Source organism: Sander vitreus, chromosome 12 (assembly GCF_031162955.1).
Source record: "Sander vitreus isolate 19-12246 chromosome 12, sanVit1, whole genome shotgun sequence".
Taxonomy (NCBI): domain Eukaryota; kingdom Metazoa; phylum Chordata; class Actinopteri; order Perciformes; family Percidae; genus Sander; species Sander vitreus.
In genome coordinates, this window is record NC_135866.1 from 19,118,024 (window position 1) to 19,136,303 (window position 18,280).

The 18,280-nt window shown below is 39.9% G+C and overlaps 3 protein-coding genes across 8 annotated transcripts in view; 1 reads left to right on the forward strand and 2 right to left on the reverse strand.

The window, feature by feature from the left end:
- ankrd12 (ankyrin repeat domain 12) overlaps window positions 1–13,647 on the reverse strand; it is a 47,389-nt gene extending 33,742 nt beyond the window's left edge. For 5 of the 6 annotated variants that reach the window (XM_078264336.1, XM_078264335.1, XM_078264334.1 and 2 more), the window contains exon 1: window positions 13,461–13,645. The gene's annotated coding sequence lies outside the window, so the exon portion shown is untranslated. Of the gene's footprint in view, window positions 1–13,460 lie in introns of all 6 variants that reach the window. The other variant, XM_078264337.1, reaches the window with a different exon arrangement.
- Window positions 13,648–13,744: 97 nt separating this feature from the next.
- acss2l (acyl-CoA synthetase short chain family member 2 like) overlaps window positions 13,745–18,280 on the forward strand; it is a 23,160-nt gene continuing 18,624 nt past the window's right edge. Inside the window, exon 1 of the mRNA XM_078264339.1 lies at window positions 13,745–13,794. The gene's annotated coding sequence lies outside the window, so the exon portion shown is untranslated. The remainder of the gene's footprint in view (window positions 13,795–18,280) is intronic.
- Window positions 15,377–18,280, reverse strand: part of ndufv2 (NADH:ubiquinone oxidoreductase core subunit V2) — an 8,303-nt gene continuing 5,399 nt past the window's right edge. Inside the window, exons 6-8 of the mRNA XM_078264341.1 lie at window positions 17,239–17,348; window positions 15,706–15,782; window positions 15,377–15,575 (exon numbers count right to left, since the gene is read on the reverse strand). Of these exons, the coding sequence (XP_078120467.1) occupies window positions 15,482–15,575; window positions 15,706–15,782; window positions 17,239–17,348 (281 nt within the window). The 3' untranslated portion in view covers window positions 15,377–15,481. The remainder of the gene's footprint in view (window positions 15,576–15,705; window positions 15,783–17,238; window positions 17,349–18,280) is intronic.

Below are 18,280 nucleotides of genomic sequence, written 5' to 3' on the forward strand. Positions count from 1 at the left end.
TGGAAAAACAGCAGTCAAGGCTTTCTTTCCCGTTTGTCACTCTGCCTGAGGAGAAACTGCTGTACTCGCGCTGTTTATTTGGTTGTCATGACTTTGTGAGTGATTGATGTCCTGTCACTGTTCCAGTTGCTCACCCTCAACGGGGTGAGAGAGAGGACGACCATTCGGTTGAGTTCAGTGGAGCAGACAGCTCAGTAGTTGTGCAATTATGACAACATGACATTTCATAAAATTCTGAAGCAGCAATGCAAATGTGCATCTAAATATATATAGCAGAAACACTGCTTTTAATACGTGTGGCATAGTATTAACCATACCACTGTCAATGATTAACCACATTTTAAAAAACAACAATTTAGTTATAAATGTTTATTAATTCTACACAAAAAGGGGATGCAACAAATCCAATGAAAAGACATGCACAGAAATGTTCCTGTGAATTAAATACTCATTAACCTATTTTGCAGCAAGAAGGTCTTTGGCCCTCTGAAAGCGTCACTGTAAGAGCCAGAGTAAACAGGATATGATAGCTTTCTTTGGCATCAGCAAAGGATAGCAGCCCAGCAATGAAGAAACCAAACCACATGCCAATTGTCAAATTGTCTCTCCCCCCCGTAACTATCAACGCACACTTTTATCTCTCTCACTGCTCATTCATAAAAGGAAACTTTAAGGGCTCATTGATAATTAAAAACCTAGAACGTTGTATTACAACACAGCTTTTTCTTCCTCCCTACTTTTCTTCTTTCTGCATCGTCATGCTGTATTCCCTGCAGGAAGGTCACAGACTCAAAATATCAGTCTTTAAAAGCACATGGTGGATTATCGAGGCAACATCAGCCGTTACACACTGAGATACTACACTTAACGTACCAAACAAAAACAACGTTGTGCACACATTTAGCTGCTGGCAAAGGCTAGCACATGAAGTGTAGTCAGGACGCTCCACCCTCCTCACACAAAGACATACACACACACTTGCTGGGCCTCTGGAAGAAGCAGATACCTAGCTGATGAAGCCAACTGCAGATGCCAGGCTAGAGGCACTTCATATCAGAAACGGGACTAGTGCTTTTACAGTCTTGTTTGAACTGCAACACAATAAATGTGGTCTACAACTTGAGGTAAAAGTGATACAGAGCAGAATTTAAGCTGGCTCCCTGTATTGTGGGATTTTTTTGTTTAATTCATTACAACCTTTCCAACCGAGTTAGAAGGAATAAGAGGTGGGTCGATTTCTGGTTTTGCCGATCCGGTCTGGTGTATGAGCTTAAACCGGTTTGATTACAGGGTTTCCACTGGGTTTTTAGAGCACTTAGGTGCAAATGAAGATGTATGCTAATTTGCATATTGGTGACATCATCGCACAATTATTTACATAAAGCTTAGTGGTTGTTGGTTGCAACAAGGAAGAGATCACTAAAGCAAAACTTGGAGCAGCTTGTCACTACGGCTGAAACAATTCCTCGAAATTCGATTACAAAATATCCTCGATGCAAAATGATTTGCCTCGAAGCTTCGTTAAATCAATGTTACCAACGTTGTATTGCTGACGGACGGTGTTTCCACACGGATCATTATTACTGTCGCACACCAGACGCTGCTCAGTCTGCTGGTGACACATGCCAGAGTGTAAATATTGAGGGGCTAAGAGAAGAGACAGGCTGGAGAAAACGACAGAAAGTGTCCAAAATTTGGAATCAGTTTAAACGTAATTAAAACGAAAACTCTGGACAGTGTGTCCACTGAAAAACCGAACTAGCTTACCACAATAATAGCACGACGTCAATGCTTCAGAAAACATTTCTCATCCATTCCACAAAGCGGACCCGACAAAAGTAAATCACGGAGTTATATGGACGATGAAACTACACCAAACACAACAACTAGCAAAAACAAAGACAAGAAAATAAGTAGCAGTGACCACAAATTTATCTAAAGAGCCGACTTGTCAACTATCCCGTCGGAGAAACAGCTGACTGTTGCGCACAATTTTCTCTCACTCTCTCTCTCCACGGAGAAACAGCTGATCAAGGATCTACTAGCATAAGTGTAACAGAGCTGTGTAGCATTGTAATCAAATATATAAATCAAAATAGATTGAGTATAATTAATATTTACATATAGGCCTATATACAGATCAGTCTCAGGATGAAACTTGTAGTTCTGAAAGTTAAGTTGCACAACTTAAGGTCATGTTTATGTATGTTTAATGTATGCCTTAGTGTGAGGTTGATGTTATTTCAGAAAATGTTCTTTTAATATGGCACTTAAATGCACTTCATAAGTTTAGTTTTTTGAGAGATGATATTGTAAACAATGTAGGCAACAAAAAGGTAGCTTTTTCCGAAAATTTAATCAAACTATTGTTTATTATTATTCAATAAATATTCAATTTCTTATCCCATTACTCGATTAATCGATGGAATAATCGGTAGAATACTCGATTACTAAAATAATCGATAGCTGCAGCCCTACTTGTCACTAAAATTAGAATAGCTGGTCCACCTTAAAAATGTCAGCCCACCTTAAGTTAGTGAGCCTGTTGTTGCAAGCTCTGTTGCTAACTCCCTTCATTTTAACCAGCAGGTAGCAAGCAAGACACAGACTTGCTAACGTGTGGGCTGCAGCTGCCGCTGTGGGCGCAACATGCATTGTGTGTGTTGTGGCTGTGACACGGTTTGTGCCGCGGTGTACTCCAACCATCATGCGGCACGTGTGCAGAAGACAACGAGCTTCCCGTGTGTTGGCTCGTCCAGATGCTCTCAACATTGTTTTTACGTTCACACGCTTAGGCAGTGCACAAAATCACTTAGGCATGTGCTGTATAATGGCAGGGAAACCCTGGATTTAATGCAAACCAGCATTTATCATTTTGACATGTGCTGACAGCATCACAGCGCTACATCCAACTTGAATTGCATTAGTAATATGACAACGGTATTAACATAATATTATGTCTGTTTATTAGCAGACTAATGGAGCCACTACTGTAGTGTCTGACAGGCCGTGCGCAATTTACTGCCAAGCCTAGGCCGGCAACATGACGTAGAGGTGGGGGAGATGCACGTTGTTGGCTGTAGCAACTCCAATTCAGCCAGCGCAAACCCCCAGCACTAGGTCTGGCCCTGGCTGAATTTAAGTTGCTATATCGCAAACTTAAGGTCTGTCTCCGGACCACCACTGCAAAATGAACGTAACACAACGCAGCATGTGCAGACTGATTTCATGAAGTGGCGTATATATGACATGCCAATTCATATGCCATGATTTGCGTGTTATAAAGACGCATACTCAATATTTCGCGTGAGTCCTCCATTGACTTACATTACCTTGCGATTGCGTGTGAATTGATGCCGTATGAAAGGCCGAAAATCCGCGTAAGGAGATTGGTTGGGGTGGCGGATGGGTAAAACACACGACCTTCACCCAGGAGAGCAGGGGTCACGCCCCGCTTGTGGCATTTCCTTTGTGTCCCTCGTGTGACGTTACCCAACCCAGTTCTTTTCCTAACCCCAACAGTTATTTCTTTTCAACCTAAACCCAACCCGGTTTTTTTCACCGCCACATGGCTTTAGAAAGACGTTGCACACTGCAGTTAGCTGTATACAACGGAGACATACACGCGAACAGCTGAAAATGTGTACAGATAACACGCCTCTTGGTTTTAGGAAAGTAGTGTGTATGTTTACGCAAAGTCATGATGTCACGTTGGCATGTGTGGACTCTGTTCACTGGTCGTTTGTTGACATTAGCGGACTCCAATTTCTAGCCAACGTTATCTAGTTTTGCAAACGGTTGGCGCTGGGTTTCAGGAGCGCACATAAACGTCACATCCTATGGATTTTCTTAGAAAAAAACGTCCAGAGTCCTTCACATAGAAATCAGTCCACAGGCTGTTAGGCAACCAAGAAAATGAGGGATGGTCTCATTTGTTAAGTTACATTACAATCTGTTCACCCATTGGCAATAAATACATGTAAAAAAAAAAATTAAAAAAAGTTTGTACACTGCTCCAAGCCTAGAAGGTATCTTAAACAAAAGGAAGAGTAAAATAAAAACTCTGACCGTTTTGGGGGGTTTCCCTGAAGAAACTGCCCTGGTGTGATCACTCAAAACAAAAAAAGAGGAACTGCTTTCATAGTATGTTAAAGGCCAATACTTTCACAGCTTTATTAAAGCCAGAATTCATAACAGGCCCGTGTTGCTGATGAAGTGCTGCAAGATGGCAGAAGGATTAGACCTAGAAGGTAAAATATAAGTCCAAGCACCTCATAGTCAGCTAGGCTAAGCCTCTCATGAGAAAGGTTCTTAGCACAAAGGACGCCAACTTTACGTCCAAATATTCAGTGAGCTGAGGCTCAGTCACTTAGGTCTACATAACAAAACTTTATGGTTGGGGCTGAAAGTCCTGCTGGTATGGATGTTAATGATTAACTGTTTAACTGACAATAGGATTTTTGACAGATTAGCCTAATATTTTCAGTTAAACCAATATTAATTAAAAAAAATAAAGTTTTAAAAAAACATCTTTTGCATGATAAATGTAAATAGGCTAAACAACCTATTTCTTAAAGTGCTCATATTATGCTTTTTGGCTTTTTCCCCTTTATTGTGTTTATTTTATATATATATATATATATATATATATATATATATATATATATATATATATATATATATATATATATATATATATCTCTCTCTCTCTCTATCTCTCTCTTTTTGTTCATGTAATAGGTTTAAAAAGGTGACAAAGCCTAAAGTCCACCCCAAAGGGACTTACCATCTCCAAACAGCTCTATTGTAGTTAGAGATGTTCCGATACCAGTATCGGTATTGCCTTCGATACTGCCTAAAATGCTGGTATCGGAAAGTACTGGAGTTTATGCACCGATCCAATACCACGTAATAAAGCCCTAAAGAAAATACGCAAGTTCAGGTATCAGAATCGGTATCGGGAAGCAAAAAATGGTATCGGACCATCTCTAATTGTAGTCCAGCCTTTACTTCTGTGACGAACGTGCATGCAACACACCTTATAATGTTCACCTAGCTGCTAGCGTGGCACGCACTCTTACTCTGCTTCTGACTAAATTGCAATGCTTACCTGGGAACTGTGCATGTGCGACTCCCAACAAAGATGGAACAGAAGTCAGATGCCTCACTCTGTAGCTAAAACAGAGAGCTCAACACACAGGGTGAAAAGAGGAGCTGCAGCAATGTGTAGTACAACAAAAATATGGTGTTTTTTGAAAATTAAACCACGTAAACCTATTCTGAAATAACCTCTAAATACAAGTATGAACCTGAAAATGAGCATAATATAGGAGTACTTTAACTGCTAATTAGTCCTAACTTTGAACCAGCAAGTTGCGTTTTAAGCTCCTCTTTATTCAATCTATATTGATGAGGACCGGCGAGTTAAATCGGCCGTCCGAGAGTTTACCAGGAAGACACACAGCTGACAATCTGCAGGTGGAGGTGGTGGAGACAGGCTCGGTAATACACGCCGCGGGCCGCTGTGGACTTGTGTCAGTCCCGCAAGCGGTTTCAGGAAAGTGGCTGCGTGTGTCTATGACAATGCACAGAACAGCAACACCAGTACAAGCCTACAGCTGTCCGCAGACACGGAGTGCAGAAAGTGTGTCCGAGCCTCCCAGACGGGTGAACTGAGACTCCGTTTCCTGCGTGTCGGTCAACGGTTAATGATCGGTCAACATTTATTTTCATTGTGCTTTCTTTTGGAAGGCTGGCTACCAAAAATCGCCACTTACTAGCTAATTCATTAGCCTGAGGTAAACGCTAGCTATCAGTAAACAGAAGTGACGTGGTGGCTGGCATCTGGTGTGTGTGCGCCAGTGTTTGTGTGTCGGCCCGCCCCTGCGAAGCTCCAACATGCAGACAGCAGAGGAACAGAAGAAAGTAGCTGCAGCTTCACCAAAATGAAGACTGAAATGTCAAGGAACACGAATAAAATGCTCTCAGCCAATAAATTAACTATTTGTGTAGGGGGAAAAAAAACTCTTGGTAAATATTTTGTCACAATTGAGTAGCTGGTTTCTATATACATTAAAAACCTGATATCTATGTAATCTCATTCGGACATTTATAGGACAACAATAAAAGTGCATTCGCGTCGGGGAGATCCTTCCATCAAACCAAATGCCCCAATTTTTTTCTCCAAGCTGCACCAACAAATGACAAGACACTGTGGGTAAGCAATAAAAACAAATCTAACGTCTGAGAGGAAGACGGATGGGTAATAGTGAATGAAAAAGCATCAACAACAAAAACAAGATCAAAATGAGTCAGTCAAGGAAATCCTTCAAAAAAGATGCGGAAGAGGTAATTAACATATCCAACACCAATTCTGAACCAAAAAAAAAAAAAGCACTCAGTCTCACAGAACAACAGTTTGTGAAATTGACAGTCATCAGTCAAGGTCACCCAAGATCTGGCCATTGGCTGTTGTTAAATTCACCACATACATGTAGTGGGCATGGAGATTTAATGGTGGCATTAGCCAGTTGGCCATGACAGTCAAAGACACATACTTTGAAAGCAATGTTTGCAGTAGATGCAGCATCTGTGCTGCACAGAGGGTCTCACATGTTGTAGTTTGGAGGAGGGGAAGGAGCGTTGGGTACACAGTAGATGGCGCGCTCTACGAGAAGGCACAGAGACGTTTATGCAAAGCACATTGTTCGTTGCAGTATTCTCCGAAACACCAGAGGGTGTACAGACAAAATAATCTGTAAATAAGCAAGAAGTAGTAGAGAAGAAGAGACCGGACGTAAAAGAAAAGCGGGCTGCCTGGCAACAGTAGTAAACACATCCATAAACACAGACGTACGGCGAAACATTACAATAATCTACTCTTATTATTAACATGACTGTTTATCTCCAAATCGAAATGACTGTCTGCCTATAACACTGTAAAGGACACTCTTTCCATAAAGTCGTATTTTTTTTAACTTTTCTTCTTTTCCCAGCGTGGTGTCGCTCTCTGACCACTTATTTAAGGCTGTTTGACTCCCTGTGGTCTGTACATGAAGAATCATACAGATGAGACGAACCTGCTCATCCCAGGCGACCGTGTTGAACTGAAAGCACAGCGGGCACGTTGTTACAAAGACTCAGAGGCGCACGACCACGCGCTGCAACAGCTTGCGGAGCCTTTGCGCTGGATACGACAGCCGTGGTGACGTCATTTTATGGCACGCGCACCGCACCTCGCACCCGGAATACCGCATCGACCATAAACCTAGCTTCAGGGCAGACTGTCATGGGAAGAATGACAGAGTAACTCTACCTCCGGTACAGGAGGTGGCGATCTTCATGCATGGTGTCATAGCAACGACTACGACTCATAGCGTGGACAGATTATTATTTCCGGTAATCGTTTTTTTTTTTTTAAACTGCATGCAAAACGCACTGAGTGGTAAGCTCCCAAATTATACGGACAAGGCTTTAATGTTTTAGGAGTAGCCTTCGTCTGGGCTCTAGGTGAGCTGTGTATTCCAAATTATTAATTTATAAGTGTGTCATATAGCTAAGCAATACGTTCAACCACATGTACAGTGCAACAATGTAATAAATTGGTCTTGTGATAAATACTACCTTTGTCAGGGAGGTATTAGTTCAATCGTTAAGTGCGACACACTGGCCGCGTAGCATCATGTCATTTGTCGGAAAACACAGTGGATGTCCCATACAGACAGCAGAAGTAGTACTAAACAGTGTTTCACAGCCCTACATGCCCGGAGCAGAGTGCGTCCATTATAATCAACTGAAGCTGCTACACTGACCACGGAAGCTTCACGCTGCACATACAAAATGGAGAGCGAAACAGAGGAGAGACATGTGAAGTTAAAGTTCCACTGTTTAATTTTTTGAGTTGATTCTTAGCAAAAACCCCTTTGTTCTTTCACCAATATATGCTCATTCATGTGTAATTACTTCCACCAACTAATCAAAGTATTCTCGTACGCGTAGAATCTGCCATTCAAATCCATTCAGAATACATACCAGCGACTTGCTCGAATGACGGCCGCCATGTTGCGCCTCCATCTTTAAAATACATTAGCCAAAGAGGGACATACCTCAGCCTTTCGCGCTTTTCACTCAGTGGCGCTGACTGTGACGAATGCCAGCGAGGGAGGGGGAGAAGATTACGTGCGACTCACTGCCGGCAGATTTGAAAGCCTGTTGAAAATGGAGGATTGCGCCTCTTCTTGAGGACATGTAACGGAGTTGCCATGGAAGTTAAAAAGAGAATTAAAAACGACAACCCGACAGGCAAAGCATCAAGACCAAAGTTAATATTGGAGTGGCTTTTCCAAGATGGAAAGAGCTCATAAAAAGGAGCGTGGATTTTAAAAAAGGGACACCGAAGTTGCCGGCTTTCTTCTCGACAGGTAATTCTACCTATTTGTGTAAATTCAAAGTTTTATAGTTGCTACTTGCTTGACTAACTATAGCATGGTTGTGCATAATGCTAGAATGACGTCTAGGATACTTTTCCTCGCGTCAATGATGAAAAAGGATTGTCTACCTTGGAACATAAACTTAATCATGTGTGTCGTGATTTCCCTGGCAGACAACTCATGTAACACTAACTAGCTACAGCTAGAACAGCTGCGTGTGAACGATGGAGATACTAAGAGCTAATTTCGGTTTCATTGACATTGTTCATACTGCTCAGAGAAAAATATAAACACAAACCTCCATTGCTTCTCTCCTACGATGTAAACATTGCCGTACACTATTAATCTCGTACAATATACAATATATGATAGCACTGATACTTTGCTAACATTAGCTTGCATATGTTTGGGAACCTGATAGCTGATGTTAGCAATGAAATGGTACCAAAATAACAAAACTATTATTACACTGGAAGGAACACTCACGGACGAAGTCGTCGCTAATTTCGGGTTCAGCCACCGTAGGGGTTACAATGCGCTCGGAATGAAAGGGGGGGGGGGTTTGAAAGTAATATTCAGTTGGTTGTCATATACAATTTCACCGCTAGATGGGAGAAATTCTTACACAATGTAGCTTTAAGATTACGTTGTCGGTACTGGTTAACATGCTTGGTAGTGAAGAACACAGCACGCCAACGGATTCTGTATTTTACATAAGTTATGTGCGGGTGGATCGAATGAAATGGCTATGACTAAACAACTAAACTGACAGTTCAAACAAAAACTGAACATTTCCATGTAGTAGTTATTGCACTTTTGTATTTGGATATCTAGGCTATATATAAAAATAAAAAGATCAATTGCATTACGACATAAATAGTTAATATACCAACAAGGACAATGTCTGCGGTGTATTTTTGTAATGAGAGTAGTAGAAGTAGTTTTTGTAGAATCAAGAATATTCTGTGCCGCTCGACCTCAATAATGGAAGGCAAAAAAAAAAAAAAGGGTACTGCAGTCCTGATGCCAGAGTACCCATAATGCATTGCAAGAAACGGTATGGCGATATATTGCAATATAAATTACTTGTCCTAACCCTATTCACACACTAGAACCTTTAGCACAGTGGGACTTCTCATTCAATCTCAGCCTAATAACTATCTGATGCATCCTCAGTTGCCAAGTACACTTGCATGATCTTTATCGATTCTCATGTCCTTTTTCCTCAACGTGGTTGAATATTGAGACCTTTTCATGAACTTATCATGGACATTAACAGAGTACCTACTGACAACGACCCCAAAAAACATGTTTGGTAAAGTTGGAGAATTTGATTACAGTCACATTAACAAAAAGCATGCTAATTGCACCGCTTGCTAATCGCACCACATACAATTAACTACAAACTGGCTGTATGTGCAGACCATCAACCTTGACATCAGACACCATGCTTGCACCTGATGTGCATAAATTGTGCTAATAAAAGAAGAATATGATACATTTTTAAAAAGCAGTCTATAATCTCTTTACTGCAAGGGCTATGACAAGCAACATTTTTGTTTATTGTAGTAGCTAAATAAAAGTTAGCGGGACTACTCACCATAACATTATGTATTACTATGTCATAACATAATTTGAAATGTTGCTCTCCTCAAATATCTTAATTGCTGTCGAGTTTTAGAAGCAATAAATATCAAAAGTAACAAGATTATTTAAAAAGCACTTTGTAATTATAGCACCTGTGCATTTCCTGGTCATCGAGGACTACATTTGGCAGGTAGCCCTGTTCTTTAGATTAGTCATGTCAAAACATGATGTGTCATGGAAGACTGAAAGTGCCCAGGTTGTCATTTAACCCAAAGTACATTACCCCAGTCAATTTTATCTATTGGTTTCTCCTCTCTGGTTTTAGGTGTGATTACGAGTGAAATGACTAAGTGTAGTTTGTTACTCCCCGTCTTCCATGGTACTTTGAAAACCTTGCAATCAGCTTTTAAAAAAAGACTTTATGCAAAACCCTCTGAGAATACGTGGCAACTAATTAAATAAAAAACACAGACTGATGCCACCACCCAATCATCACACATTACACACGGTGAATTTAACAATAGCAAATGGCCAAATATTGATTGGCTTTGAAGCCAATTGGCAATTTTCTTTTGAAGGTATGTAGATCTGTTGTATTACCAAACACCCCTTGTGGCTGATAATGCAACTGATGAAATGCTAATTTTACATAAATCTTAACATAGGGTCTAGGGTTGGGTACCAAAACCCGGTGCCAATATGGCCTAAACGATTGGTATCTACCGAGCCGAATGACAAAGCAGATTTTGGTGCCTCATTTTGAGCCACTTAAATACCTGCGCTGCTCTCTGGTAGGGCTGCACAATAGATTGTTTTGTTTTTTTTATCCTCATCGCAATATCAAATGATGCAATAAACACATCGCGAAAGGCTGCAACATATCGCGAAAGACACTCTGGGATTTTTTCTGTTAGTTGAAAGAAAATATCATTAGAAAACTGCACTATAAAATGTAACTGTCACTTTTCTGTGGTGCATTTTATATTCAATTCAATGTTCAATAAAATAATGTTGGAAAAGATTTCCTTTCATTCGTTTTTAATTCTACAAGCAATTTGTTGTACTTAAGCAGACTACTAAAAGCAGTAGAAAAGGCAGAACTGAGTACACTTTAATATCCGTTTATTTATCACAAGTAATATAATTATCATGATATTCAACAACATTATCCCATATCTCATATTTTCCTTATATTGTGCAGGCCCGGTGCTCCGAAACGGACGTTAGAGGCAACAGAAGCATGACTGCATGTGACGCTAGTTAATGCTACACTTGGCACAAGGTAAAATTAGCCTACGGTAAAGCTTGTAGCTGACTTAAACACGGTTAAAATGCTGACAGGTAATCGGTCTAACGTGTGGCTGTATTTCACTCGAAAGGATTCCAACACTGGGACTTACAACAGTCTGCAGATAAAGACAAAGAGTAGACTAGCTGCACCACGGCCACTGCCACAGTCAGGATGGGGTCGGAGAAACAACACCGATGGGAGATAATGTTGCATTCAATTGCACCTTGGATGCTCATGGTGCATTCAATGTTGTTGTAAAGTACTCCTCTGCCATCTAATGGTTCTTCTTTTTGTCGTTTAACGGCAATTGACTGGTGAAATAAGTTGTCGTTATTGGTTATTATTACATTTTAAATAAATCATTTAAATTTGATATGGCCTCACCGACAAATAAGCTGTTCTTTAATGTCACTAACTGTCATTTTGTGTTCTTAATTTTTAAGTTTCAGTTCAGGCACTGGCACCATTTTAAAAGTATTGTTTTAGCTCTGGGTCTAAGAGAAATAGGTTTCACGTCAACGTAACTAGCTTGTTCTCTTGTGACCATTGAGTTAATTAAATAATCATTCAGCGATCATGACATGTTTTCGGATGTATTGTTGACAAACCCTTTTTTTGCATAACTGCTTGGTGATCACAAGTAGTGCTCAGCAACAGAAAGGCTAACTGTTCTCTTGTGATCACAAAAGGAAACAAACCTTGTACTGTTGAGATAAAAAAAATAATATTTTTGAGTAATCAAAATTTTAATTTTTTAATTTTTAGTAATCCCTGCGTTTCTATTCATGGCAATTCCAGCAAGGTCCTGCATTTTTAGGCTCTCTGCCTTTGCCTACAAAAGACCTTCAATATATTGCATATTTGACAAATGCTGTTGTATTTATTCATCCTATTTGAATACAGTGTTTGTAATGTTTGAATAATCAATTCACAATTTCTGTTTATTATTATTATTATTATTATTATTATAAGATTATATTGTTCTAATATTCGTGTTTGTCATGTATTATAACTCCATGGCAAAATATTTCTCTTCCCTCCCAATATTAATAGTACATGCATTAAATATATGCATGAGATGAATAGCATTTTAAATAATTGCAATTTGCTGTGGTGCATTTGAGATTTTGATAAGCTTAATTTAAGTGTGTATAAATGCTGTCTCTACAAAAAAGCTCTTTAACTTTAGGTATTTAAAATGTAAGGTCGACGTTTTGTTGGCACAGAGCACGCGTTACACGGACAGCCATCTAAAACAGGCAGCTTTTGTATCAGGCAACACACCCCCAAGATGTCACAGTCATTGGCTGTGAGGCACAAGCTCCTGGTTATTCAAGCTAACGTTATGCTAGTTCATTGTATACATTTAGCAAAACATAACTATATACGTACACTAGATTTATACTAGCTATTATCCCAACAACTGCGCTAGTTGAACATAAACGGTGGCGTTGGCTAGATCATTGCAGACAACACCACCCACCTCACGGTAATGTCGCTCGTGCTTGTCTTCAATGACCAGCCAGCAATATGTTGTTGAGCGCTAAAACGTGTGGTTAGTAAACATAACGAGTTACGGTATAAATACGTCCTTAAATGCGTTGCACAAGTAAATGTGTTGTGTAACGTTACGGTTACTCAGAGGCCAACATGAAGAATATTTCAGTTTCATGTTTTAATGGCAATATTTAACACGAGAGCACAGCACAGCCTGAGACAAAAGCCCACTGCAGCCCCTTCACTGCCCTCACAACGTTCCCCCCCTCCCCAGCGCTTGATCAAGCTAGCTAGCAAGCTCGTTTCCAGCCCGACATAGCCTCGCTAGCTGGGGTTAACCCAGCTCACTCTGCTTCGTCCCGACATTTTCCTATTGGCTTTCTGTTCTCTCGCTAAAAGACAGTGAGCTATTACGCAGATACGGGTGAAATTCCAGTTAGCGAAGAGAAAGTACTCAGTGTGTGCAACGCACGTGGCACACAACTATACCAAGCCCACGCAGACACATAACATTCAATTTTGGCACGCAGTTTACTTTACGTTAGCTTACCATTAGCCTGCTCGCTGTAGAACTTAGCCAGGTGGCTAACGTTAACTAGGATTTTACCCCCTTATGATCTGACGCAATCAAACAACAAACCTTGTTTTGCGCTTACCTTTAAACTGGGTCACACGTATCTCACCGATTCATTCAGGTTCTGCTATATGTGAATATTGCGCAATATAAACAGTTATTTCCTAAATATTGGACGTTAACCGTAGCCTACGGCTGTGTGACGTTCATCGCTGGTTTTGAAAACATCCCAGCCGTTCGTTCGTCGCCCGTCCTCTCCGAGAAAAACCCAGCAAAATATGCAAGCGCCGTTCTCATTGGTCGAGGAGAGTCACGTGACCGCCTGAGCCCCACCGAGCTTATAAGGTTTCCGTCTGCTGGACAGACTGTAGATGGGTATGTGTGGAAACGATTTAACTCTTTGTTTTATCGATGCTGTGAGTAAATCCGCACTTTTAATGTGAAGAATATTTTCTGTGCTTTCACATTTTTTCAGCTAGTGGCGTGTATAACATCTGTAGATGGCTATTAACGTGTACATTTGGGACTAAACGGATTGGAGAGGGAGAACAGTAATGGGCACTTGACGTCATCTTTTCCGCTGCTGTGTGTTGCGGTCATGGATGTATAAGCGGTTAGTAGGAACTTTCTCGAAGATCACGGTTGAGGTTAACAGTGGAATGACAGTTCTTTCTTGTGATCATGGCTAAATAATTTGGCGACAGTTTCATTAATAAACTGAATGCCTCTTTCAGCCCGAGGCGCCAACTCATTGTATCGGCCAGCTTTGAGTTGGTTGCGCAGTGACATTTGCATCATGGTGTATGTTGCGCGCATGCGTCATGGTGCATAATATATGTTGCAGAGTAGGCTTGAAGGCTTAAAGTCGCAAGAGGAAACTGGAGTGGGGGAGGGGCACCGGCTAGACACGAAAACGCCACCGGAGTGGGATTGAAATGACAGGAGCAGTTGTTGGAAGGGGCTGTGTGTTGAAGGCAATGACAAGAGGGTTTATCATATTATAGCTTGACCGGATTAACTTTGAAAAATATCCGAGTGTCCAGATATTCATTTTACATGGTTATAACTAGCTTAAGGTAAATTTGTCATTAAGGCTTATTCTTCAATTAATTTTGAGTATGTGAATTGTAGATACCTTTTTATTTAAATCAACACAAAAGCAAATTCTCCAATTTAGTTCTGACTAGTGACAATGACATTTAGGCTTATTATTCATAATTTCATATTGCTTAATTAATTATTTATTTTGGGGGGGGGTATTTGAAGCTAATGATACAAAAATAGCATTGGGTAGTCTAGAATAAATTGCAGAAAGCCTTTCTGTAATACGTATTCAGTCAAGCTAATGTGAAAAAATGACTTAAAAATAATAATCTTTGACATCACTGCATTAGGAAGTCTGACTAGAAATATGTATTTGGATGTCTTTTTTTGTTTGTATTACATTGTTTCCGTTTTGGGGGATGGACTCCTTTGCAAATGCCTTATGTGCCACAATTGCACATGACTCCTTAAAATGCATTCAATGTATAATTGATAGTCAAGTGAAATCCTCTATAAACTAGTCAGCGAAAGCTGTCACTTGGGTTGACAATGGAAACTGCGACACAAGCTTCTTTTCTTTTACAGCACAGCCTCACGTGGTAAAGCTTGGTGATATTTAACAAAATAGAATAGTACTTTTCTTTAATACTACATACTTTTTTTGTCCGCTAAAACAGTACAAGGCAGAAAATAGCATCATTTAACTGCAATAAATGTATAGACATGGCAAAATAATAATTCTTAAAAGAAACAAACATTGATGCCAGAAAATACCTGTAAAGATACCTAGTTTCTTTTATATGCATTTATATTTCAAGCTCTATTGACAAGTGTGCCTAATAGAGCTGTAGTTGTTGTCAAGGCCATATTATAAATGTATTATTTGTACCATTAATTCAGTTATATTTCCTTGTCATTGTTGGGATCCTGTAAGTGACACCATGACACCTAGAGCACAGGTATATGAACATTTTATTTACACAGCATGTTTGAGTTAAGCATAATATCGGCTTCAGGGACAAGTTGCTTTTGATAAAAGCAGATGGTGGCCCAAAATGTCTACAGGTCCGGTCTTACACCGAAGCCTGGTCCTTTAGGAGGCTCTGTCAGAGAAGTCAATCCGCCTGCAGGCTCACAGGAGAAACGGCCGTTCCTGTAGAAAAAGGAAAAGAAAATGTCTTATCATGCAATCAGTGCACTTACAATGTTCCAGAAAATTCTGCAAACTAATTTTGATCGATCAACCAGAAAAATATAAAAATTCAAGATGATTGTGTATGTACCTAGGCCCAGGTGGTGGGATTCTGCCTGCTTTAAGTTCATCAATAATGTCCTCAATGTCCTTAGGTGAGAGGTCCTCCTGGAAACAAGAACAAAGCAGGATAAATGAGAAGAAAGAATAGTGCACTGCTTTTCAGTTTTTCACATCTTTCAATCTGTAGGAGCACCTTCTCATCCCTATTAAACTCAATCCCAAGAAGATAGCTGGGAAGGTTAGGAGGCCATACCATGGATACCAATTTTGCAATATTGCATGGAGCACGTTATGATTATAGCTAATTCTAAAAAAGCAATCATTTAACCAGACATATAAAGCAGGTTTTACACTGTCAGTCAAAATGATCAGACTTCCTACATAACCCTTTTAAAAATTTCAAAATAACTGTGTTATTATGGCAAAAGGACATGCAGAATGTGTCTGCCCTGGGCCAAAACTGAATCCGATATAGTAAAAGTCAAAATGTCTAAAGTGTTAAAGTGTGTTACAAAAGATAGTTAAACTGTTGGTTCAAATCCACTTCATAAAGTCAGTGCTAAAAAGGTTAAACCAAATAACTGACTTGAATTTCTTTTTAACATAGGTAACCAAAGCAGGGCTGGTTCTGACAGATATTTTTTAAACCCAACCAAATCACAAAAGGTTGTGTTTTACAACTATATAGTCTGATCCAACAACACAAAAAAGGGCTGAGTTACTGCATTATTTACTGTGTTAATGTCCATACCGACTGAATCAGACATTTACGTTGCAAAACAAACGGACATGCTGTTGAACAGGCATATCTGTGCAGTTACACTAATCTTGCCTCTACTGCTCCTAAGATGCTTCTTTCCAGGTTTAGAAGCCCTAAACAACCAGATACACAAAACTGTTCAATCTGTACCATCTTGAATAAAACTCAATTCATGCAATTGATGGCAGAATTAATCTAATAGCCAAAAAGTGTATGGATTTCTGAGTGCTAATTATTCACCTAAATTGCTAAACTACCACCTTTTTTTTACCACCTTACTCTAGTTAACACATTGTACCTGTTCTGTCTCTAATGACCACACCTCAGCAGTTATAGGTGTTACAGAAAATTCCTCCTTTCAGTCGCATTTATTTTAATTGGGTCATTCGCTTGTGCTCAACTTGCAATAACTAAACTTCCCATGGCAATTGTGCAGAATTAGTTTTAGATCATGGTTAACCACAAATCCAAAAGCAAGCTTTTTTTTTTTATATCACATCTTGTTCATAAAGTTAATATTTCTCCAAACTGAGGGCATGCACAAGACAAAGTTGTTATTCCAGGAATATTATTAATAATTTAAGATTATTTTTCTGGTTTCTATCCCCCCCCTTTTATTTGTTTTGAGCCTCACAAGTGTAGACACCTGCATTGGCGTCCAAAGAAAAAAAAAAAAGGTATCACTCCCTAAATAGGGCTGAGAGATGTATTCTTTGCAAAACCCATTTCAGGCTTTAACCTAATTTTGGTATAATGTTCAGTTTTGAAGCCATCTACATCACACAGTAGTCAAGCACTCACATAATAGTTGTCATTGATCTGGACCATTGGAGCATTTACACAGGCACCTAGGCATTCCACTTCTATTAGCGTGAACATCTTATCTGGAGTAGTCTCTCCAACCTTGATACCTGTGGAAAAACAAATGAGACGTGCCTTATATTTAGCTAAACTTCTCTGACAAGCTGCAGATTATCTTACCAAAACAACGAATAGTTTTAACTCAAGCAGTTACAAACATTTACAAGCACTACCTGACATTATAAAGCGGTAACACTATATTTGAGTTATAACAAAAAGTATAGCCTCCCTATTTGGTTGATTAAAAGAACAAACAAATATGTGGGAGCTTTATTAAATGCCACACAGACTGAAGTAGGTTAGCAGTCGTCTGGCTTGATTTCAGTCTTATTATTAGAGATGCACCGATTACAACTTTCTAGGCCGATTCCGATTTTCTTTGAGTTAGGCCAGCCGATACCGATTTTAGCCGATTCCATTTTTTCTAACCACTTTACAGCACACACAAATATTTATTTTCTATCTTTTCTTTAAAAGAACATAGAAAAAATTTTGAACAGATAATGGATCACTATAAAATAGAACTATATAAAATTCACACACATCTAAAGTGCAATGTTAGAACCATTTCCTTCTTTTCACATCCAATATCCAACTAAGAAAATGTGATTTTGGTTTTTGGTGTCGTCCCTCCACGCTCTACTTCCTCCTTGCAGGTGTTGCATATTGCAAACTTGATATCTTCTGCACTCACGCTGAGGAATTTCCAAACAGCTGACATGTTGCAGGTTAATTCCCGAGGTTCCCTACATGTGCGAGAAAAGCGCGGACACGCGCTTCACACCGCGAGCGGGTACGCGCGACATACAGCGGAAAAGTTGAAAGGAAAAAGAGACTGTGCTGTCGCGTCCGTGAGTGCGTGCGTCCTTAAGAACTGTAACACGTATAACTTATGTTGTCAGTTAATTGTAGCGTTGACCGGCATGAAATCAGCATATGTCAGACTGACCTGCCGGTCGCCGGTCATGGCCGAGCACGTGAA